This window comes from Argopecten irradians, chromosome 3 (genome assembly GCF_041381155.1).
Source record: "Argopecten irradians isolate NY chromosome 3, Ai_NY, whole genome shotgun sequence".
NCBI lineage: Eukaryota > Metazoa > Mollusca > Bivalvia > Pectinida > Pectinidae > Argopecten > Argopecten irradians.
In genome coordinates, this window is record NC_091136.1 from 21,237,647 (window position 1) to 21,264,496 (window position 26,850).

The 26,850-nt window shown below is 38.6% G+C and overlaps 1 protein-coding gene across 1 annotated transcript; it reads right to left on the reverse strand.

The window, feature by feature from the left end:
- Positions 1 to 7,273: 7,273 nt before the first annotated feature.
- Positions 7,274 to 26,745, reverse strand: LOC138317831 (streptococcal hemagglutinin-like). The gene is made up of 7 exons (XM_069259749.1): positions 26,608 to 26,745; positions 23,231 to 23,324; positions 20,057 to 20,198; positions 18,488 to 18,584; positions 17,684 to 17,761; positions 15,882 to 17,476; positions 7,274 to 14,411 (listed from the first exon to the last, which is right to left on the reverse strand). The coding sequence occupies exons 1-7, from the start codon at positions 26,693 to 26,695 to the stop codon at positions 8,646 to 8,648; spliced, it is 7,860 nt and encodes a 2,619-aa protein (XP_069115850.1). The 5' UTR covers positions 26,696 to 26,745; the 3' UTR covers positions 7,274 to 8,645.
- Between the last annotated feature and the right edge of the window lie 105 nt (positions 26,746 to 26,850).

Genomic DNA, 26,850 nt, shown 5'->3' on the forward strand with positions numbered 1-26,850 from the left:
AAAAAAAAAAAAAAAAAAAAAAAAAAAAAACTAGCATATGCTTGAATCCAGATTTTTCTCTTGACATTCCACAAAAATATGCCTTCAGTTTTATTTTCATGATTTGTTCACTTGTCAGCAGTGCATATTTATTAATAGAGAGCTTAGAAGCATGTCCGGTCCAGCCCTGTATTTCAGCAGGTTTGAGTACCCAAAATGGATTATCCCCTAAATAAAGTTTGATTAATAAATGCCCAGACATGACAAAATTTCAAGAAAGTTCAACATTTTTTTTATTTATACAAGTGACATATCTGTCAAAAATATTCCATTCAGCAATTGTTTTCTTGTTTTAAATATAAGGTGTTTTTAGGGTTGTCGGACGGCGTCGTTTCCCGGAATTTTTCACAATTTCATTATTTTCATTTTTAGATTTAGATATGAAACTGGAAAGAAAATTACTTATGAAAATTGTCGGTTATTATTCCGCACCTTAATTTTTGTTCGGGGTAGGGTTTATTTAGTTTAGATTATATACTGAAAATTCTGTATCACATATTTCAAAAATGTTCCTATTTGGTTAGCGTCACGTTATGAAATGAGTTGATTTAATTAAACAATTTCCAGCTGTATTGTCAGGGCTATTAGTCTACCAGTATAATCCAGTCCAGTTGTCCATTGTTTACTAATGAAGAAAGTTATTTAGGCAGGTATAATACTTGGTCTGAAATGATTAGCAAAAATCTGGAGTTGAGTTCTCGAAAGACAAACAGCATCTAAAGTTATAAGCGAAAATTACTTTATTGTCACACTCTATTTTTTGTTATTGTACAAGTCCAGTCAAACAGCATTTGAACATGTATTATTTTTCTTTCAAAGTACGATAGCTTGATACAGGCTCCCAGATCTTTTTAGACGATTTTGCAGCATGCCGTACCTTTCTGATTTTTGAGCAAAGCGTTTTTGCTTTGATGTCTATGAGGACAGCAGATCGTCAGAAAAGATAGTATTCTCGAGCAACCGGATCCATTGCCCAAAACTTACAATAGGGAGGCCAAAGACAGCAAGAAGTTATGAACTGTGTTTTGAAACTGAGAGAGTGATAGAGATTTGTACGCATCGACGATCATCTTAGACGTCAATTCAGCTATTTTACTCATCTATGGTAAATACCATTATTTGCACACGTTTTATGATCTGTGCTGATTTAGAGCACATGGCAGGCTTCTCAATCATAATGAGAGATTGTGATTATAAAAAAACACAAAGCAAAATATATTTCCAGTAATGACTCACCCATTCTTTTTGGACTAGGAATGAAAATGCGGATAATGTTTTTTTGGATCCGAATGGCTCATTGATCAATTAGACGATTTCACTAGGATTTTCATCCTCCTACACGGAAATGTTCGATCATTCTATCATACAGGATAAAACTGCTTCAAGACAAAGAATTTATCTTGATTTCGTTCAGATAAATGGCAATGGGGGTTACAAAATATTTTCCATGATGGTCAATAGTTTTCCAATCATCCATAGTGTATCACCGAAAGACATGGGCTTGTGAGCACATCACACCAGCACAGAAAAAATACATACTGTTTATCCATGCTTGGTCAGGCTGTGACACTACATCTGCGTGCTATGGTCAAGGGAAAGTACAGTTTTTTAAGACCCTTTCAAAATCTTTGGAGAGGTACAAAACCTAGCTCAGATCATTAGCTCACGAACAAGTACAGAGAGTGAAATCGGAGACGCAGGTGGTGCGAGCTGTTGTTCTGCTTTTGTGTTTGATGGCGATGTCAACCAGGACTTGAGCTATCTTCGCTACAATACGTCTACAAAGAATGATCGCAACTTGTTCCAAGCTGGAGCCACAAAAGTTACCACCAACATGCCGCGCTGCACATTTCCATGCGCTTCGTGTACACCTGCAGATTTCTGCATGGTCTGAGCTGGCAGACGTGCTAAATCCACTGGAGTTTTGGCTGGCAAAAAATCAAAAACAGGTCTGCAACCCATCCAAACTGACCTTCCGCCAGCTCCACCGGAGATTCTGCAGTATGTTCGGTGCAAGTACAAAAGTGCAACGAACAGATGCAGAACTAATCTGTGTTCTTGCAAGAAAAATGGACTACGGTGTGTCGAGGCATGTGGTGGATGTCGTGGCGAGGATTCTAGTAAATACAACATTGGATCATATTTATAGTAATCTTCATTTTAAATTTGCTGTCACATGCAAGTCTTTAATTAACTTACATCTACAGTACAGTCATTGTAACACTTACAAGAACTTCAAAAACATCTAATTTAAAATTTATACATCTCTATGTACATCTATGATCAGTACCCTAAAGCAGAACATGTATTTTAATACATGAGCAATCTTTTTTATGAAATCATATAAACTTCATATGTTAAAGCCATATTTTTTACAGTTTTATACATATTTTCAATATGTATGTCAAAATGTTTTATATGTACATATATACATTTTTTCATTACTCTTTACGACAAAAATGAAAAGCATAATAAAACAGGACACTTCCAGCTATAATACATAATATATATACACCTTGATAAAACTTTAAAGAGTTCAGCTATGATTTAAAAATGCTAATTTGCATAATTCATAATGTATGCAAATATAATTTGTGGCTTATGTACAACAAGAAGGACAAATTGAAAATGTGTGTTGTGTTTCACAGGTATGTAATGAGATAGATTCTGGCTAGGGTTTACTGCCACTTTAAGTTAACACACACATTATAATTGATAGGAAAAGGATACATTTCAGAAGAAATATGAGAAAATCAGGCCATTTTAAAAGGAAACATAAGTTTTTGAGAGTTGATGAATTGTAAGGCAAACTTGTGTGATATATAGAGGCATTATAATAATAGGTAGTCAAGGGAGTATTTTGTAAATATATCATTAAACCTAAGACTGGTCAGAAGGTCTTATAGGTCCAACCTAACTCTAATACACGTAATAGATGATCTCAGGAACAAAGAACTAGCTAGTGTACCTCGGGGACTGCTAGCCAAACTCTGGCACTAAATTATTTGGATTTATTAGTTTAACGTCCTGTTAACAGCCAGGGTCATGCAAGGACCTAAGAAAAACCACTGACCAGAGGTCAGAACCTGGCAAGTGCCCCACATGGGATTTGAACCCACATCCAAGAGGTGGAGGGCTTGTGGTAATATGTTGGGACATCTTAAACACTCGGCACTGAATTAACAAATCTTTGTTTCTTTACTTTTATTAAATCAGACAATTAAAGATCCACATGGTCACAAAAATATTATTGGCCATTAACTTTGAAGCAAACACTAATGTGTACCATATTTATAAGCATACTCTTATACAAATGATTATTTTGAGGTCTAAATAGGTATCATAATGTTTGCTTTTGTCACAGGCCAGACATTAGATCAGAAATCTTCAGGTGTCTTTAAACCAACCGATCAACTATAACACGAAGGGCAGGTATAAAATGGATGTATACATGGTCATTCCTCTCGGTGAAAACCACATACAGTATGTACATCTCACATAGTCCTATATAAGGATAACAGTTATATTGAGAACCTTTTGTAACTTGAAAAGTAAAGTTGTGAACAACAGTTTGTTTTTGAAACATCATAAATTTTACAGTGAAAAAAAATTCAAGATATGTATGAAACTGTAATCTTCAATAAAAATTACCAAATGCCAATTCATAAAAATATTTTTTTCACTCAAATTAAATTAATATTATTAAATAAATGTACAAATTAATACGGAGATAAGGCAGCCTTTCTGTACAAACACTACACACAATCGTATAACACTATCAACATTTTAACAACTGAAACTGTTATGCATTTGTCTATATAAACACAGATTTCGAAAAAATACAAACTAAAACTAATAAATAAAATTGAGCATTTTGAAAATTTAAAACAGTCATTTACTACAATCTAAGACCCACATTATTTCTAACCAGTCTCAACTACAGTAAATGTACCTATTTTAGCAAAGTCCAATTTTAGCACAAAAGCAATCTTGAACAATTATAAATTAGCGCAATCTTCAAAATGGATATATATAAACAATATAGAAAATAAAATTAGTGAAACCATGATTTTAATGTAGCACTCCTGGCACGAAAAGAGCAAAAATAAGTTTACCGCTAAAATCTGTACTTTTACAGTATATCATGACAAGGCGAAAACTCCTATTCTGTGGAACACTGAAAGGACACTCTTCAGGATTCAAGTAAACAAAACTAAGACAACTTAGCGACAAACATATGCATTAACATGACAACCTACAGAAGAACAGATAACTTCAACCGGTACAACCTACGGCATTCATGTACAGATAAACTCCCACAGTAAAACCTACAGGATTCAAACTATGACCGGACAACCTACATGATCTACAACTCCAATCTTCCTAGTATCTAGAATTCAGCAGGATCTTAAACTTACAGAGTATTTACCATATAATCAGTTTAATATGGCACCAACCAATAAAATATGAAGAAAAAAAAATCCAATTAAAAGGTTTAACTGCATTTTTGTTTCTCTTAATTAACCACTGACACCAACAAGGAAGTCGACATTCTCAGTGGTTTAATCAACCAGAGTTACTTCCCTTCCTTTGACAGACTGGCTTCTATTGTGGTAGCTATGACAGTACAGGACATGTGTTAAAACCAAACAGTTATCTCGCTGACTTATACAACCCAAAGAAGGCAAAATAACAAAAGTATGTTTTAAAGTAAGCTCACCCTCATCAATTTAACATAATCATTGTTTGACATTCCTTTTTCTACTAGTAATGAATGATTACTGGCCTTTATTTTTACAGTGTAAAACACAAGCAGTTTGTCAATTAATGTATCAGCAAAAAAGAAACAAAAAATTATTGGACAACTTTTGACTCTTGGAGTTTACAACAATCAATCATGAATGAAAAGTGATTTGCTAATGTGTTACAACCTTATCTTTGGAGAAATTTGTCTTCAATTACAGATAAACCTCATTGATGTGAAGTCAATGAGACCATAGGGAAACACCCGTACTAGGTGTATTACAAAATAATTTTTTAAACATCTGTGATTTAGCAACCAACAAAGCATTACCAATAAATGTGAACATCAAATTTGTTGTCATGGATTACAGCCTGTCTGGCGATTTCAGCAGAAATAACAAATATAAATATAAATCAAACCATTTTAACATTTTATACTACATTTGTAACTAGAACTGTCGTCATTGTGGACAACCAAAACCCCCAGCGGCACAAATTTTGTAATAACTTCATTAATAGGGGACATTGCAGAACCCTATATAATTTACTTAACTCCCCTTTATGTCAGGATTCTGTGTATCAAATTTTATCAAAATCTGTCAAGTAGTTTAGGAGGAGTTCACCGGACAAAGTTGTGTCTACAGACAGACAGACAACCTGATTCCAGTATACTCCCCCTTAGCTTAGTTGAGGAGGGTAAAATTAAAGACTTCAAAGTGAATAATCGGGCAAAGAAAACCAGTCTAAATGCGTTCATTGACCTTCCAAAAGTTCTCACATATTAATACGACGGTAAAGTTCTGCTTAGTTTCCCAGTTCTGACCATTAAAGTAAAGAAAAGTTGAAAGCATCGAAAGCGAGGCTGGATGGAAATGTAACCACGGACATAGGGAGCTGGGAGGACGTTTTAGAATTTCCATACTTTAAATTAATTTCTTTGTACGCAGACAGATTTTGACGAGAGATTTTATTTTTCCATTTCATAAGAAATTATACTGGATACATTCACACCATTTTTACCAACTTTAGCCATCCTTGCCCGACTGTTCACTTTAAAATATTCCTTGATTGGTTTCAGTTTAAGGGAGATAACTTCCTATTTCTCATGAGGAATTATTGATTGCCAAATATACATGGACATGAACAGATGAGTTTATCAGACCAATTCAATATTATAACCGTGTTAGAAGCAGACCAGACTAATGTATTATTTACTGAACTTTTGACCCGGTAGTCCCATCTCTCGATCCACTTACTTTCTGGTAATATATCATCTTTTTTATATAAACGCTCAAAACATTGACAATAGCTAATTGAGTTGTACAAAGCAGTGTAAAAAGGCATCACATTAAAACAACCAGCTAAGAGATTCAACAGTTCACTCCACAAAAATACAGACAACACTTTGTGTATTGATGCATAAACTTGTTAAATTAAAACAATTACCGATAGTATAAACAAATCTCAAAGTTCACTAAAGAAAGCTAAGTAAGGAAAACATTTATCTAAAGGGAAATTTCACAATTTTGATAATTCTTATAACACTTGAGAGCAATTCTCCAATAACTTTACAAAAGTTTTTAAAAAATATATAATATATAATTTCTTTGATCAAAAGATATTAGATCTAAGAAGACAAAAGTAAAAGGGGAAAAAATAAGCATAAAGTAAACAAGAGGCCCATGGGCCTTAGCGGTCACCTAAATTCGGATACAGAATGAAACAAAGACACAAAAACACTATATATTGGCCCATCAGTGATTTTATAAGTGACTTTTCAATCTATGAAGAGAATCTGGTTCCATCAAATCTGTGAATTCAGAAGATTTTTTTTTCTTATTTTAGTCATTTGACCCCTTTTGGCTCCGCCCATCTACCCCTGGAGGTTGGCCAGGACCAATATGGATATGATGCTAAAATGCTATCACAGGGTAATAATTCTAACCAAGTTTGACCTATTGAAAATTAAGCACATAATGCTCATAAATGTGTTTTTCCAATATCAATTAAAATACATTTGACCCCTAATCGGGGAAAGTCTGAGATGCCAGGGCCATGAAATTGACAATTTTTATTAAGGGCCTTAAAAAGACCTTCCAATCTATGAAGAGTATTTGGTTCCATCAAATTTGTAAATTCAGAAAGAGACTTTTGAAATTTTATCCACTTTGACCAATTTTGGCCCCATCCTCTGGCCCCTGGGGGTCGGCCAGGGCCAATATGGATATGATGTTAAAATACTATCTCAGGCTAATAATTCTAACAAAGTTTGACTCATTTCCTATTACACACGACCAAATAATGCTCAAAAATGTCTTTTCCCTGTATAAACTATAGTAAACTTGACCCCCTCCCCAGGGGGGAACGTGAGACCCCAGGGTCATATAATTCACAAGAGAGTCTTGATTTCCTTCGTTCAGAGAATTGATTTAGATTGACCCTTTTGCTCGCGGCGAAAATATATAATTCACAATTTTTGTAAAAAGGACCTCAAGACCTTTTAATCTATGAAGAGTCTTTGATTCTACCATTTCTGGAATTTCAGAAGAAGATTTTTGAAGTTTTAGCCTATTTGACCCCTTTTGGCCCCACCCCTCAGGCCCCTGGGGGGCTGGGACCATATAATTCACAATTTTGGTTGACCTTTGGCTATGGAAGGTTTCTGCAAAATTTCAACAAATTTGGTTCAGTAGTTTTGGAGAAGTCGAAAAAGTAAATTGTTTATCGCCATACGACAGACGACGCACGACGACGGACAAAAGGCGATTAGAATAGGTCACTTGAGACTTTGTCTCAGGTGACCTAATAAATTTGAACAACTGAGTGTTTTAGACTTTTTCTGATAGAAACAACTGTAGTTTAGTCAAATTTATTTTTCAGGAAATTTCCAAAACATATCATCCATATATCCTATGTGTAAAATTAAATATTGATGCTCTTTTTTAATCATAATTTCTATGAAATTTGTACAAAATTATTTTCATTGTTTTTTTTGCTACTAATATGATTGAATTATCTAAAAAAATAATAAAAAAAGTATAACAGTTAAAGGTCTCACAATTAACACATTAATGGTGTACATTATATTGTTAGAAACCTTTACAACTTTGATATCTCTTACATAATACGTACTTTACTGTGAAATTCTCCAAAGAGATTTTTTTAAACTACTGTATATGACCTAATAAGGGCACATAACCAAATACAGGGACACTATCTCTTTTCTTTTTTGTCTTAGTTCAGAAAATGATGTTGAAAAGTAATCATCCTTATAAAGCGGTTTGTTGTTTCAACAAAATTGTGTAGTTTGAATTTTAATTGGTAACTTTTCCTTTTGATTAGTTTTTCTATGAAGAGCACCGTGTTATGTAAGGATTTTACATAAGTTTAATAGTTTGATCCAAAAGACTGTTTTCTCCTATGAACTGTTCTCTGCTTTAAGACTTGGTCTGTTTCATAAAAACTTCACCATAATGAACTTTACAATCAACATCCCTGGCAATCAATTACACAAAAACTGCCCCGACTAGATCATATACAATATGTAGTTATTCCCCGTTTATACAACATGACAAGGATAACTGTATTACTCCTATTCTGTCTTTGCATATTACAGTGTTAGCTCCCTTAAGGATACGTTTCCATTGTGACGTCATTATTTTGTTGGCACAATTCAAGTTGTTTTTTTCCAAAAATAAGACGTTTCGCTCCCAAATATATGGCGTCACAATCAATATCTACCAACAAGGGCAGATAACTCTGTGATATGCAAAGACATAATAATTTTTACAGCTAAACGATTAAAATAACCACATTGACTTGTTCTTTCAACAATATATATGCTAGCAATAACATTAAATTCTTCAAGGGTCATGCATAGAAAAGTTTAAAGGAGGCATAGCAAATGATGGCGGATGTCCTGGACCATGGAAGGGAGGTCCTGAAGCATTCATTCCTTGTGGCACACCCCTGGTCTCAAAGCTGTGATGATGTTGTCCTAGAATACTGTTGATACTCATGGCGTTGTGGAGCACTGGCGGGGGCGGATGTGACCTGTTATGGGGATGGTACAATGAACCTCCCTGGTGATGGGGGTGCTGTAGAGCATTTGGGTCCATTCCCTGATGTGGCATGATTGAATTTGAGTGAGGGAACTTAATGGGCGAAATGTTTAATGAATCATTCTGTGAAGAATTGTTCACATCTGAGAATATATTTGTAAGACTAAAGTTTGACATGTGTGGAGTAACAGTAACACTTCCTGAATGTGGCGTTATTGACGGTGCGTTTGACATTGCACCATGCACTGTGTTCATACCAAATCCAGGTTGGAAGTTCAAGCCAAGGCCATTCTGAGGACGGCCTGGGGGAAACAAGGGGTTATAGGAAGCACTTATTTCTGCATTCTTTGGAATTGATGCTGTAGCAGTATGTCTTGGTCCTGCACCAAATAAGTTTGGAGGGAAAAGTCCAGGTCCTTCGTTCTGCATATTCCGTGCAGGTGGAGAAAGATTTTGTGGAGGGATACCAAAAAACGGCGTCAGACTTCTATTTGCCTCAAACATAGCAGCATGAGGATATTGACTTTCGATTTCACTGTACAGTTGCTGTTGTTGCTGTTGTTTGCTCTTTTTCTGTGACTGTTTTGAGCGTGAAGCACTTGACTTTTGTTGTCGCGAGTGAGACACTTGTGACTGGTGGGGCGGGGGAGGCTGAGAACCGGCCTGGGGTGGTGTGGGGCGGTGAGATGATGGATTGTGATGAGGAGGAGTAGGTACAGTATGAGGGGGTGGCCCACTCATTGACCTCGGCTGTTGTTGCTGCTGTTGTTGTTGTTGCTGCTGCTGTTGAGCCACTGAATGTTGTGACTGTTGATTACTACTTTGTTTGTTAGATTTGGCACTTGAGCTTTGTGAATTTGCTGACTTTCGACCGTCGGTTTGTATTGGGGGCGTGTGACTGAGGGGCTGACTACCAACACCGACACTAGAATTTTCACGTTGGTGAGGAAACATAACATTTGAATCATAACGACTTCCACCAAATCCTTGTGACGCAGGATTAAAGCCCTGTGTATGAGGAGAGAATATTGGTTCATAAGCACGAGCACCGGGCAAACCCGTTCTTTCCTCAACAGAGTTCAAGGGCGGGTGTCGAAGAGGATGAGTGTTCATTGACTGTGAACCAGCATTAGAGAAGCTTGGAGGAGGAAAGAATGGCTGAACATTGTTTATGCTATACTGTTGCCTATCCATATTTCCAAGTTCACTTCCTCTATGATCGGGATTAGATGATTTCATGTTAAACTGTCTTTCCATTGCACTAAGATCATTTGTTCGAGGATCGGGGTTTGAGGACTTGATATTGAATTGTCTATCCATCATATCGTTGGTTCTATGGTCCTGTGTTGAGGACTTGAGGTTGAATTGCCTGTCTAAGGCATTCAGATCACTACCTCGCGGGTCTGGATTGGATGACTTTATATTAAACTGTCGATCCATAGCTCCAAGTTCACTCCCGCGATGGTCTGTGTTACTAGATTTGGCCGCTGGTGGCCCACTATGCACAGATCCCTGGCTCATCTCCTGCATACGTTTGTGAGTATTATGGATTTGTTCTGACTGTGATTTACTGATAGGGTTATGTGAACTGACTGTGATATTGGGGATCATCGGAGGTTGTTCCTGTGGCTCTCTCTGCTGGTTCTGGACCGAACAGCTCGGCCGGCTACCCCCGGACATACCATAAAACAGTGGAGACTGACTACTCTGTATGTGAGGAGTGGCTACTGGCTCATTGGATGTACGTTTCTGTGGATGTCCCAGATGAGATGGGACATTATTTCCAAGATCAAGATCAAAGTTTGGCATGGCTAATGAGGCCTGTTGTTGTTGCTGCTGTTGTTGCTGCTGTTGTTGTTGTTGTTGTTGTTGCTGCTGCTGTTGTTGTTGTTCCTGTTGTGGATTAGAATTATTCATAAGATTTGACACATTTGACGACGTTGGCAAATTGTGGCGAGACTGATGAGAATAAAATGGGTATGGATGAACCCCCTGGTGATTGTCATGTGAGGTCATGCCTGCACTGGACGTTGTAGATGTCGATGTGACAGATGACAATGTGAATGTGAAGGATGACGTTGTAACAGAAGAATTGGCTATAGTTGAGATGATTGGAGACAGACTATCCATGATGGAACTCGTTGATGTTGTAGGCGTTGCAATATTTAACCCTATACTTGCAAAATTAAATGCATCAGAACTATTTTCATTCCCTATTCGGCTTAACGAGCTCGATAATGGCGGACTTATCACATGAACTTGATTGGTTGACTTTTCTGTCCGTAACCCATCATCTTTGTTAGTCTGTACAAAATTATCAGCTGAATAAATGCCATTCCTAGCTTTAGAACCCATTGGGGATTTTTCAAACAGTCCCTGTGTAGATTTGTCTGTGTCCTGCCTGGATATTGCCAGTGAAGTAGGCTTGGTAGCTGTTGTAGATATTGAAGGTTTGTCAGCAGCAGGATTAAACAGTGACTCCGCTGAGTATGGTAAGTCACCTGGAGAGGAGAAATTAGTCATGGATGAGGTAACAGACGAGGCACGCGACACAAGAGGATTGGCCACAGACATTAACACAGAATGTGGCAGTGACTGCTGCTTGGGGGAGGTCATGGACACAGGCGAGCTGGATTTGGGGGTTTGGAGTTGTGGTGAGCTGACTCTTACGTTATGCTGTTGTTGGCCTGGTGATATAATATGAGGAGACAGAGCAGCTGCCGCTGTGAGGCCCAGAATGCTGTTCATTGTATTGTCTATGTCAGAGTTCTCGGAGGAGGCTAGAGAGTGGGTAGAAATATGGACGGGGTCGGTGAGCGATACAGGGTCACTCAGAGTGTTTGGCGGGGAAGTGCCTCTTTGTGGTTCATCTAGATCGCGATGTCTGGACACACTGGGCACTAAGTGTTCTTCGCCCATCATCACACTGTTCTGAACACACGACAACAAACCACTGTCACTAGCACTGGTCTCCAGACCTAAGCACTCATTTGGACCTTTCTTTAAAGGTGCTTCAGGGCTCTTTTCCAATAAATCAATATTCATCTTTTCAATATCACTTTGCTTCTTTTTAGAACTTGATTCAAATTCATCAAAGCCTGTCCGCTCAAATTGGGTGGAGGAATTCAATGACTCCACATTAGTCAGTGTTTTTTCTGACACTGTAGATGATTTTTGAGATTCAGTTAAAATATCTTTTTCAGACGAGTTCACTGTGGCATCTGATGCCGGTGATTTGTTTGCCTTTTTGGACTTTGAACGTTTTTTAGACTTCTTTTCCTTAGCAGGAGGGGGTGGTTGGGTATGGAAAAGAGGTTGGTTCAGCACTGAATCCTCCACAAATCCTGAAGACACATCATGAGGAGAACTTGTGAAATTTGTTTGATTGGGCAATGAAAATAATGGTCCTTCACTAACTCGTGATGAAAATGGTAGCTGTTCTCCCACACGCACTGGAGATGCACTAGGAACACTCATCGACACTGAAGTAGCACTTTTGGTTATTTGATCACTCATTGAAACATTGACAGAAGAATTTCGTTTAGTTTGTAGTGATCGAAGCGGTGATGAAAATTCCTCTTGTCCATCTTCATCAAAGTCATACACAGACATTGAAGGTTTACTGATACTTTCAGTTGTTGCTGATGACTTCTTTTCTCGGGATGATCCCTTTTTCTGCTTCTTGCTTGCAGGTTCACTGTCACTGAGAATAGTATCTGCTTTATTTTTCTTTGATTTTGCTTTCTTTGGGGGAGTCACTGTTTGCGATGTGTCGCTCAGAGACGAACCAAGGTTCTCCACTTGGTCCAAGACATCAGACAACTCTTTCTCAGAAAATATGATGGTATCAGGAAAGTTAATAACAGGGTCAGTATCCATAGACTCTGTTTCTTTGGCTGGTAAGGCTGTTGGCTTTTCAGCAGGTGGTGCTGCTTTCTTGGACGACTTTTTGTTTGATTTCTTGGTCTGTGGAGGGGGAGTGTTGTTTTTTACAGAGTTCATGATTTCTTTCACCGTGTTCTGGATCTCGTCCTCGGTTGCCTTAACTTTGGTTTTTTCGGGAGTATTATTTTTCTCTGATTTCTTTGATTTTTTACTTGCCTTCTTGGGTGTGTCACTACTCAGGGTAGGAGGAGAAATCAAGTCACTATTAGTGTCCATAGAGGATTTCTCTGTCCCAAGATTCCCAAGATCACTAGGGATGGACGACGCTGTTGTCACAATGTTAGACAAAATATCACCAGGCCCTCTACTAGTCATCATTAAATCAACGCCCAGAACATCGGTAACCTGTTGTTGAGATAAAGTTTGACTATTTGTTAGAATATCTGTGCCCTCGCCTCCAGCGTGAAGTTCTTTGACTTGTTGTGTTCTAACTGTGGCACTATTATCTGGTGCTGTTTTACTCTCCGTGTCCTTTCTCGGCGTCCTCCCTCCCTCTGGATCCTCCTCCCCCTCCCCAGCACTGGTGTCAATCTGTAGTGGGTTATCCTCATTGGCTGGATTATAAAACCCACCAATAGGAGGTGAGATGTCAGAGGAAAAGATTGATTCCGCTGCTTTTGCTAAAATATCTGTAGTATCTGTAGCACTTTCATCTGCTGTCACATTGTCCGAAGCTGTGGCAGTAGTAGCAGTGGCAGCAGCTGTGCTTGATACTTTTGTGGCTTTACTTTTCTTAGATTTGGACTTTTTCGCTGGCGGTGCAGGCTGTGTGGGCAGATCAGATGGATCCTCATCTTCGTTCCCGAACAGCTGCCCTTCTGTGTTGCGTCCGGATTTGTTTTTGGCTGAAGGTTTAGGACAAATAGCTCGCTGAGAGTTTTTCTTGCTTTTCTTACTGGATGCAGTGCTTCCTGGAGGTGTTACTTGCATTGATTGACCAGTGACTGTTTGACCTGTGACCTGTTGACCTGTGATTTGCTGACCTGTGATCTGCTGACCTGTGATCTGTGGACCTGTGATCTGCTGACCTGTGATCTGTTGACCTGTGACCTGTACTTGTTGGCCACTTACAGACTGTTGTTGAGCTTGTGGTAAGGACTGTTGGGGATTCTGAACAGTTCCCAACACCTGCATGGTGGTTGGATCAACTAAAACACTAGTTGGCTGACCATTGAGATTCATTGTTAGAAGTATTGGTCCATTAGCTCCAGCCCCCATTCCACCACTAGGTGGAGCTGGCACTCCTACTGGAATCCCAGAATTCCCTGGTGGTCCAGACATTGCCATGCTATCAGACACTGATGGGAAAACTCCTGTGTTTCCTGTTGATTTCATTATCATTTGAGATCCTCGCGACTGATCTGTGGCATCACTGTCTGAGAAGCGAATCTGACTTTGACCTTGTTTAGTTTCTGTGACTCCAACACTTGCACTTGATGATGTAGATGAAGCCTTGTTCTTGTTTGATGCCACAGTATCAATACCACTAGCTGTCTGTCCTGATTCCGGATGTGACACAGATGAGTTAGCTACAGCATTGGTGCCGGGTAGGTTGGAGGCAGTGGTCATCAGAAGGCCCATACTGGAGGACTGATGGGAGAACGCTACTTGGGGCTGTCCAACCTAAAATATTAAAACAAATTACTTCTGTTAACAACATTTCAACAATAATGCCTGAAATAAAAAATTACACTGTATTAAACTCATAATAACTGCATGGAAATTAAGCATTTAAAGTGAATATTAACTCTTATGTTTCTAATGAAATGTATCTCTACTGTAGTTATAAAAGCCATGAGACTTGAAAATCAGTAATAGAAAACTTCAGTTATAGAACACCACCTAGAGTAAGATCAATCTAATATCAGGAATCTAGACCTTTAAAAAATAATTGAAAATGTGAATTGTTTGCAATGGTTGACAACAGATCTAGACAACATAGAACAAAGGGCAACATCAAGAAAGCAATCCAAACTATCATAGATATCAAAATCTTTTAAGATGAGATTGCATTATAAAGTGTAACTTCCCGAAACCGAACCTTCTCAAAACTGATCACCTCTAGAAACCGAACCTTCTCAAAACCGATCACCTCTAGAAACCGAACATGGATGTAACGTACCTAATGAATTCCTCTTTATTAATAGAAAATAAAACTTCCCAAAACCAATCCCTCCCAATTCGGATTACCGGACCAATTTTGAGATCGGAATAGTCAAATGTAACTAAAATACACTTCTGAAAACCAGCCTTACCTGAAACACCGATAGTTTGCATTGAGGTCTGATCAACCGACTATGAAATACACACGTACCTGTATCCAATATATAGTTATCATGCCATGTCCTGGGGTATGTATACAGGTGTTGAATGCTATAGGTATATATGTACTCGGTAATTATAACAGAGATGGTGGTGTAATTATTTGATCATGTCTATTGTTTTGATATTTAACGAAGGTCTACCACGTGCACTGATGGTTTGTTTACTGTAAGAAAATGTTTTTTAACAAGCAGAGCTAGTAATAAACAGAAAGTTTTGTATTAAATTTTGAGAGTCTCACACAGGTTATTTATTTACAATGTAGTTGTAGGATAATGTTAATTATCTGTATGAAGAAGCCAAAGCCATGTATCTTTTTGTCATATAATGCCCGGCATCGACTGATCATTGTGTAATTAGACCATATTTAATTTGAATCTTGACGTAACCGGAAGCGATCAGCCGTATGTAGTTTAGTTCAGACGAGAACATCACCAAAAACATTCATGCAAATAACTACTTTTATAAGCGGTAACAAAGTCAAAATTGTTATAATCCATTCCTTTTAATTGTATGATTTTCTCTTTTGTGATAACATTTACAATTAATATCGGTCGGTTATAACGAACACTAGGCAGTACGGTTTAGTGTATAAAATGACTTCCAATCAATAAAATCAAAGTTGTAATGATTGATATTCAGTTCACTTCTCCAAACCAAACCCTCTCTAAACCGACCGAAATTCTATGCACCGACCACGATCGGTTTAGGGAAGTTCCACTGTAGTATATATTGTTACAGAAACTATACTTATTGATTACTGTTATTTACCTGTATCTGACCAGCAGTGGAAGCCATTGAGGCCTGGTTCTGTCCCCCTGGTATCAAAGTCCCATCTATTCCATTAGGCATCATACTGCCCTGAATGCCTGGAGGTATGGACATTCGAGGTGGAGCTCCAGAGGCTGTTATGCTCACTTGAGGTGCCCCTGATTGTTGTATACCGCCCCCTTGTAGGGCCCCTCCTTGCCATTGGGCATTTGTCTGCATCACTCCTCCTCCTCCATTCACACCCGTCTGTGGATTAGCAACCACAGGGATTATCTGTCCATTTGGAAGCAGCAGAGCCTGAGGGAGCTGGTTCCCAGATGGTCCTTGGTTCTGATTGGTTGGATTAATCAGCAGATTGCCACTCTGACTAACAGGCATTATGAGTCCCTGTTGCCCTTGGTTATTGATTCCACCCGTCAACTGATGCATCGGCTGCATCACCTGCTGCCCCAGGGGCATCTGAGGCTGGACCATACCAGGCGTTCCCATAGCAACTGCTCCCTGGGTCTGCTGGAAAGTCTGCTGACCTTGGAGATTCATGTTGGTAAGGAGCGTTTGATCAGACGGCATGCCTTGGTCCTTTTGAACCATCATATTTCCAAATCCTTGAAGTCCAATGTTTCCAGATTTGTCCACACCTACAACTGGTTTCTGAAAGTTTGGAATCCCAAGAGTGTTTGGGTCAATTCCAAGAGGCACATTGGCTATACAGGGAACACCCTGTTCATTGATGAACATGATCTGTTGTTGTGGGGGAGGGATACTGGTATTAAAGCCTCCTTGTTGTCCTTGTAGAAGTCCTTGTGGGAACTGCTGCTGGCCACCATTCACAAATGGAACATTCATCATGTTATTGTTTGGCTGCATTTGTCCAATGCCACTTTGTCCGGTAGCCATGATAGGCATGTTAGAGTTAATAGCCTGTGTCGTGGCTGTCATGGCTGACCCACTCTGAGATACAAGGGGAGATACAGTAGCTTGATTCAATGGTGCCGATGACCCAGCAGCTCCAGCAGACTGGGGAACGGTCGCTATGGAAGCCAGAGTTTCTAGTGCTGAACTATCACTTGATGAGGCTACAGTGTCAGAACCAGCTTGTGTTGTTGTTGTTGAAGTAGTGTTGTCTTCTGAGGACACACTGGTACTGGGAGTAATCCCTGCATCTTGCATGGCCAGCTGTATGAGACCAGCCCCGGCCATATCTGCAGGATTAGAATCGGTGTTTTGATTTCCAGTTGACATTCCCATCATTTGTTGTTGCATCATCATCTGGTTGCTACCAAACATCATCTGATTCATCACCATATTGTTCATGGCAACATTTCCAAAATTTCCAGCAGGGCCTTGAGCCATCATTTCCATAGATTGAGACTGTTGTTTCTTTAGTTCCAACTGAAGATTAATGGTATTTCGCTTTTTCTTGCTACTTTTTGATTTGTTTTCCACAGTTTCTGCTGTTGGGGCTGGGGACGAGGTCTGGGGCTCCGCCTCTTGTACGCCTAAGCCATTGAGAGGTGCCCCTACTCCTGTGTCAGTAGAATTAGGAACATCCAATTTCTGTCCACACTGGCCTGTTGTTTCAGCATATGCTGCACCTGAAGTAAAAAGAAAATTGGTCAGCATTAATTAAACATGAGCTGACTGTTAACAATATAAACTGTACAGAAATAATGCTTACCTATTTACTTTAAAGGCGATTGTAATATACGAAACATTCTGCAACTATTCATGTAAAACTTCCACTGTAACATTGGTGCACTTTTGTGATTGTGTATAGCTGTTACACAAGTCAAATATCCTACCTGTGTGTCGTAACTGTTCAGCATATCTGTCTCTCTCCCTTGTTACAGTTTCTATATCAGATTTCAGCTTCCTGGCCTCTGTTAAAATATTTAATAAATCTACCGTTACACATGTAAACACTGACTGTAACTGTTAATCAACACACCTACTACCTAGGTAAGCTCGCCTACCAACTCTGATTAAATACTTGTAGCCATTAGGGCTCACTAATTCAGGAAGGAGCCTTTTAATCTATGGAAAAAAATTGATAGATTGTGAGGTGATTACACTGAGTTATAGTGCATTTTTTGGGGAATTTGCCTAATATCTTAAATTATTCTGTAGGAATGGGGTTCTTAATCGACCCAAAGCACCCGAGTCCCTTGAAAAAGCCCTGATCCTAAATCTGGAGCTCTTCAGTGATGGCCGATATTTTACAGTACAAACAGTTATTCTACGGCCGTATACTTAGACATGCAAATCCATGTCCTAACTTTGCACATGACATTTCAGATAATTTTTTTCTGTTTTACCAAACTCTTCTAATGATAAAGACCAAAGCAAGTGACAACTCAAAACTACCTTAGCTAGTAAAAAGAAATAGCATTACATTTATCAAAAGCAGAATTCCTTAAATCATTTTGGACAGACATATATGGACACATGGCTTACTATAGGACTCTTGCCTTATAGATGCAGAACAATATGCCAAACAATCCATTTATGATCAGGTGGGTTTGAGATTCTTACATAGTTACCATTTATATTTATCTGGTCTGCATTATTCTTGGCTAACTGAATTCAAAACGATATACTGTACATACCTTGTACTTCATTCCTGCTTTCCTCCAGGAGTCTTCGTGTTGTAACTTGTAATTCCTGAATATACTCATAGGCTTTCTCCACAATGTCTAGAGTACTCTGTAAGGTAATAAAATCAGCCATATACAGTTACTGAGACAAATCTGATCACCTTCAATCAGAGATCAATCTAGAAAACTTAAGCTATTTATCATGGATCCTTTTTTATCTATATCATCACAAACAAAGGATCTAGAGTAACCCTTTCCCAGAAAATCTAGGAATACATAATTTCATAAGAGATCCCAGAGTGATCTTGGCACCCACCAAAGAAACATACTACACATAAAATTTGAGACAGATCGCTTCAGTAACTTTTGAGAAATAGCAGTAACAAACTTCAACTATCAAAATCCAAGATGGCTTCTTGGCGGCCATCTTGTTGATCAATCATCCCCAAATCGCAATATGCACAACAAGGGCCCTAGGGGAACCTACATGTGAAATTTGAGGAAGATCCATTCAATACTTTCTGAGAAATAGCGATATCAAAATTTTAACTAATACTTTCTGAGAAATAGCGATATCAAAATTTTAACTATCAAAATCCAAGATGGCTGCCTGGCTGCCACATTGTTTACCGATCAGTCCCAAAACGCAATATGCACAACTAGGTCCCTAGGTTTTTTGGTTTGTTTATTTTTACGTCCTATTAACAGCCAGGGTCATGTAAGGACGTGCCAGGTTTGTTGGTGGAGGAAAGCCGGAGTACCCGGAGAAAAACCAGCGACCAGCGGTCAGTACCTGGCAACTGCCCCACATGGGATTCGAACCCGCATCCCAGAGGTGGAGGGCTTGTGGTAATATGTTGAGACATCTTAACCACTCGGCCACCGGGGAACCTACAAATGAAATTTGAGACAGATCCTTACAGTACTTTCTGAGAAATAGCGATAACAAACTTTGAATATCAAAATCCAAGATGGCTGCCTGGCGGCCATCTTGTTGACCGATTGGTCCCAAAACGCAATGTGCACAACTAGGTCTCTAGGGGAACCTACATATGAATTTTGAGACAAATCCCTTTAGTACTTTCTGAGAAATAGCGATAACAAACTTTAAATATCAAAATCCAAGATGGCTGCCTGGCGGCCATATTGTGGACTGATTGGTCCCAAAACGCAATATGCACAACTAGGTCCCTAGGGGAACCTACAAATTAAATTTGAGACGGATCCTTATAGTACTTTCTGAGAAATAGCAATAACAAACTTTGAATATCAAAATCCAAGATAGCTGCCTAGGCAGCCATCTTGTTTTTCCGATCAGCCTCAAAATCTGTATGGCACAACTAGGGACCAAGGGTACCATCCATGTGAAATTTGAACAAAATCCCTTCAGTAGTTCTCAAGAAATATCGATAACAAACTTCAACTGCCAAATTCAAAGATGGCTGCCTGGTGGCCATCTTGTTTTACCGATCAGCCACAAAATCTGTATGGCAAAACTATGGACCAAGGGGACCCTCCATGTGAAGTTTGTTGGGGGTTTTTCACAGTTTTTTCATTAAATCATTATTAAATGCTACTTACCCTTCCAATCTTTTCTTTCTCCACATTATCAACAGGTGGTAACAGTTCTCCAATCTTGTTTATAAAGTATCGGATTTTTTCCTTTCTCTTTTTCTCCATGGAATTGTGTACACTTCTCTTTCTCTCTCTCTGCCTCAGAGGACTGTAACAACAAAATAAAGTTCATTACACACATGTCATGCAGTTTGAAGAAAAACACTAAATAATAATGTAGGATACATATATCAATATGGTTAAAGGGACAATTCAGTGAGGCTAATTCGTTACATAACCACGAAACAACATATCACATAAATGTATTGTTCTACATTCCTTATGAAACATATAGCAAGATATCTTGAAACATTTCACGACATTGTTGAGCATTTTGATTGATACCATTGAAATTCCAAATCCTTGATCAATACGTGTACAATTAAGCAGATACTGTACAACATGTACGTTGTACCTATACTCGAGCCAAAGTCACACACCTTAAACAAATGCAATACATAACCACTGACGAGTTGAAAAAATTATTTATAGACAACATACATCTAATAAGGTAAACACACTACTGTAAGAGCAATTTGAGTAGTCCAGGTTTCGGCATACAAGACATCCGACCACTATGTGAAACGGCGGACAGTAAGGCCAAAAAAAAATGTCTGTTTAGGGTCCTCCCACCCTACCGAGATTTTAACACCCCCACCCCCAAAACCCTAAACTTTTTATTGATAAAAGAGTTGAAAATCTTGTGATGCATCATTTTCGTTTTTTCGTTTGCGACCGTGGCGAAATCCCTCAACTTTTGGGACTTTGCAATCGAACGCACCCAAAAAATGGCGGCCATGACAGGTGAGCCAGCTGGCCAAACGCAGGCAAACTAACCCAGGTACAGACGCAAAACGCCAAACACCTCAGTTCCTGTCAGTGGGTATTTTTGGCATGTGGCCCACTTTCAGCATGGTATGGCTAGCGTGTTGTGTCAGTACTGCGGTGCCGGTGAGTGTTGAGGTTTATATTTTGTCTGGGTTAAATATCGCTTGTAAATTAAATATTTTGTTTCAATCCAAAGTTAGTGTACATATTTATTATATTTCAAACTTCTTTGACAATATGCAGTCTGCATGTAGATTATTCTGTATATCTACACGTCTATAAAGCGAAAATGAAAAAAGTTTTTCCATTATTAAAGATATAGAATCTAACATATATTGCAAAATTGAAACAAGACAATTATTTGTAAAAGAGAAAGAGACAACGTATAGCAGCATGTTATACTATACTCACTCTGTTTCATAGAGGATCTTAAAACACTCAAAACATCCCATTATGGGTCATGTTCTGGTGACCTTTCGTATTGACCAATCATATTAATATTACTTCCAAATTACTTTACAGGGACAAAATAGTTTACAAAAGCTGAATCTGCATGCTGGGATGAAATGTCATTTTCAGTTGATGCAACACCTGCCTGTCACCCTATACTTGAGATATCAATACTTTGCCCCCCTGCCTGTCACCCTTTACTTGAGATATCCATACTTTGACCCCCCTGCCTGTCATCCTTTACTTGAGATATCCATATGTTACCCCCTGCCTGTCACCCTTTACTCGAGATATCCATATGTTACCCCCCTGCCTGTCACCCTTTACTTGAGATATCCATACTTTGACACCCCTGCCTGTCACCCTTTACTTGAGATATCCATACTTTGACCCCCATGCCTGTCACCCTTTACTTGAGATATCCATATGTTGCCCCCCTGCCTGTCACCCTTTACTTGAGATATCCATACGTTGCCCCCCCTGCCTGTCACCCTTTACTTGAGATATCCTTACTTTGACCCCCTGCCTGTCACCCTATACTTGAGATATCCTTACTTTGACCCCCTGCCTGTCACCCTATACTTGAGATATCCTTACTTTGACCCCCTGCCTGTCACCCTATACTTGAGATATCCTTACTTTGACCCCCTGCCTGTCACCCTATACTTGAGATATCCTTACTTTGACCCCCATGCCCTTTACCCTATACTTGAGATATCCATACTTTGACCCCCTGCCTGTCACCCTATACTTGAGATATCCATACTTTCCCCCTCTGCCCTTTACCCTATATATAAGATATTCGTACTTCGCCCCCCCCCTGCTCTTTACATGTACACTATACTTGAGATATTCATACTTACCCCCTCTGTCCTTTACCCTATATTTGAGATATCCATACTTTGCCCCCCTGCCTGTCACTCTATACTTGAGATATCCATACTTTGATCCCCTGCCTGTCACTCTATACTTGAGATAGCCCACTGTCCTTTACCCTATACTTGAGATATCCATACTTTGCCCCCCTGCCTGTCACCCTATACTTGAGATATCCATACTTTCCCCCCTGCCTGTCACCCTATACTTGAGATATCCATACTTTGATCCCCTGCCCTTTACCCTATACTTGAGATATCCATACTTTGTTCCCTACCCACCCTTTATTTGAGATATCCATATTTGCCCCCTCTACCCTTTGTCCTATTTACTCAATAGATATCCATGCCCCCTGCCCTTTGCCCCATATACTTGAGATATCCATACTTTCCCCCTCCCCATTACCCTAAAAGCCTATACTCGAGACATCCATACTTTCCCCCTCTGCCTATTACCCTATACTCGAGATATCCATACTTTCCCCCTCTGCCTATTACCCTGTACTCGAGATATCCATACTTTCCCCCTCTGCCTATTACCCTATACTCAAAATATCCATACTTTGCCCTTTAATCTATACTTGAGATATCCATACTCCCCCCCCCCCTGCCCTTTACCCTATACTTGAGATATCTATACTATGCCCCCCCCCCCTGTTCTTTACCCTATACTTTAGATATCCATATTTTGACCCCCTATCTGTCACCCTATACTTGAGATATTCATACTTTGCCCCTTGCTCTTTACCCTATGCTTGAGATATCCATACCTTCCCCCCTCCCTTTGCCCTTTACCCTATACTTGAGATATCCATACTTTCCCCCTCTGCCCTTTACCCTATACTTGAGATATCCATACTTTGACCCCCTATCTGTCACCCTATACTTGAGATATCCATACTTTGCCCCCTGTTCTTTACCCTATACTTGAGATATCCATACCTTCCCCCTCCCTTTGCCCTTTACCCTATACTTGAGATATCCATACTTTGCCTCCTCTTCCTGATGACAGATGAACAGCTGCCCCTGGTTTCCGTCTTCCAGGTCTCCATTCATTGTCACAGCATTTTCACCAAAATCTTCTGTAATATCAAATATCACACAAAAATGTAATTTTTAATAATTAATTTATGATAGCATAAGCTGCTTGTGTAAATAGAAAATAAGTTTGATTGGAAGCATTTAGGCAAGCAGGACTTTAAATATTTCAGTAAATCTAATTTGTTAAATATATATATACCTAATTAGTAAAACTAATAATTTATTATCAAAGGGAAATCGAAGATAATTTATATAATTGTAAAATATGAAAGTAATTTGTGGCTTTCCCCTCAAAATCATTATGCAACTGAGGACATTTTCAATCTTTCCAATATTAAATCAAGTAACAAAATAACTTTATAATACCACTATTTCAACCTTTTAGAATTCATTTGGTGTATTTGAAAGCTAAAAGTTAAAAATATATAAATCCACAACAGCTGAAAATTTACAGCAAATTGTATTGGTATAGAGCAAGTCAACATTTCAATTATCTGAGTGTTTCCAAGAAACTGTAACCGAAGATAGATAGGAATAGGAATTAAGTTGATATGGGGCTATCAGAATCTTTCCCTTCTTAGAGGGTGTGACAACAAAACCACAACCGGAAGGGAAATTCATGAACAGCCAACTAGAGGCTTGCCAAGGAAGGGTTGTTAGAAGCATTTTCACTGGGACAGCAACAAGGTTCCATCGACTGTACAACAATATTGATGATGTCATTGACAATGCACATTATGGTTTTTTTACCGCAATCTGTCTTACCCTATAGAGGTTGACAGAGAAATCTCTCACAGATAAACCTGATGACAAATCAGTAAATGATGGGAGAATAATTCATATAGACATGTACCTTGTGATACCTGATAACATTTTATCTTCACAGGACTATCATCTCCAGTGGTGATGGAACGTAACTCTTTGTAATTATTTATATATATCATGATATCACCTTTTAGCCTCATTCCATCACCAATAGAAACAATAGTCATTAGTCATCCACTAATCAGGAATCACTCATTTACATCGTACATGAATTTACATGAAATTATACCAAAATCACAAACAAAAGATCCCAGAGGGATGTTGGCGCCTACCAAAGAATGATCTATGTCTGACAAAGGAAATATTGAGATATAGGGGTAACAATCTTCAATTATCAAAATCCAAGATGGTGGCCTGTCAGCCATTTTGTTAACCGATCTGTCTCAAAATGTAATATGCACAACTAAGGTACTAGGGTAATCTACATTTGAAATTTGAGACAGATCCCTTACGTACTATCTAAGAAATAGCGGTAACAAACTACAACTCTCACAATCCAAGACGATGGTCTGTCGGCCATCTTGTTTAGCAATCCATCCAAAATGCAATATGCACAACTAGAGCCCTAGAGAAACTTGCATATAAAATTTGGAGCAGATCCCTTTGTTACTTTTTGGGAAATAGCCGTAACAAACTTCAACCATCAAAATCCAAAATGGTGGCCTGTCAGTCAACTTGGTGTCCAATCGCTCCCAAAATGAAATATGCACAACTAGGGCCCTATATATGGGAACCTTTATATGAAATCCCTTCAGTACTTTCTGAGAAATAGCGGTAACAAGAATTGCTATCGGACAGAAGGACCATGGAGTAAAGGCTGTTTGAATAGCCCACAATCTGATGATGGTGGGTTAAAAATCAACATTTAAATAGTGTCTGCAGCATGAACCCCAGGTCTATTGTTGACGATGCTCTATTAATTAAAGATCAATTTCCTAACTGTATATATAATATATATAGTTGACAAATAGAGAGGGTAAAACTAGGACACCCAGAAAATAACTATACTAGGCTGTTTAATGGTTTAACCAAAAGGAAACTTAATCTGCTTCATTAAAATATTCTCAGAATTTATGTTCACTTTGCATTTATCGTTAGAGATACAACCCTTACATTAACTAAAATAATGTTGAAAAAGAAAAGTGTGTCACATTAAAGGGACAATCAAATGATTGAAGTTAAATCTGCCACAAAACAAATTTTGTGACAAGACATATTGGAGAAGAAATGTAGTACCAATCTAGTTGACAAGAGTTCCAACTAGGGAATCTTTTAACTCCATTTTCTGTATCACTTAATTAAAATATAAGCTAATTGGTTGACAGGAGTTCCAACTAGGGAATCTTTTCACTCCATTTTCTGTATCACTTAAGCTAATTGGTCACTGATGATCAACCAAGTTTAGTTACTATACACATAAAAATACTAATAGGTCATTCCAGGACAGCCTCACCTGTATGAAATGTGTGCACGATAATAGTGATGGGCCAATGATGATAAAAATATGCAAGTCAAGTGGAAAAAAATTAAAATGATCATCGATAAAGAAATTGTAAAACCAATTAATAGATTCCCATCACTATGTGATATTGAAAGTATTGTGAAGTAAAGAAGTGTAGTACACTGAAGCAGAACACAATTCACAAATGCATAGCCAGACAGATGCTCAGAACCTGGGAGTTGGACCCTCGTAGTAGAAGCATATTATAGACAAAAGCATTGCCAGACTGGTACTCAGAACCCAGTGTCGGGACCCTCCGAACACTAGGTGGATGCTTAATTAACAGAGCTTCACTTGCAATTGGTCACCAGCGATCCACAAGATCCAAAACAATCACAAAACAATTACAAGTATCTTTCTGTATTCGTTGCGATAATCACATGGTTACTAGGTTTTTGAGGTCACTTCCTAATGGTTTCTAATATTTATTATCAATGGTAAAATTCTTAATATAAACTTTGTGGTTGGTTCATACGCTGATGAACTCATTTTAAGTATGTATCAGCTAAAATAGGATCTGGTCTTCTAATTAACACTCTACATGCACATGTACATATAAGATTTTATATTCTAATGAATTGTAATTGAGCATCTGTCCTGGAATTTCAATTTTCAACTTTGTGTGTATGCATAACCTGATGCAAACGCATGTGTTTTTAAAAAGAATCTGAAATTTTATGAATTAGATAAAAAAAAATACTTCAAACTTGACCTCTCTAAAAGATTTTTAGTCTGATGTAGACGATGTTTTCTTGTAACACATCTCATTTTCCGATGTTATCATGCGAATACACATTACCTTCATCGTTTTAAATGACAGTTTGTGAGAATTAGGTTCCAATAGCACATTCGTATGCGAGAAATTACAGATTTGAAATATTGCTAAGAAGACAAAATTGTTGGTCTTTTGCAGTCTTTGAAGCAAGCATTTGTTTACAACTGACCGAGTTACCTGAGCGTAAAACCGGTAACACTATGATATTAAAATGACGTCTCACCCATTCTTTCTGGAATCGTATGTCCCTGTTGTAACGGAGCATCATTGCGGTGTATATCACTGGTGTTGTTCACAGACATAATCAACATTTACGAAGCTAAGACATAAAGGAGCCATTTCGACTTGGTAGCCGCCATTTTCTGTCATGACGTCACTAATATGCATAGAGCCTCGTTTTGATCAATGGAAAATACCTCTAAGGAATTCCCTTCCGGTGTACTGCTATGTCTTAGAACATGCGTGT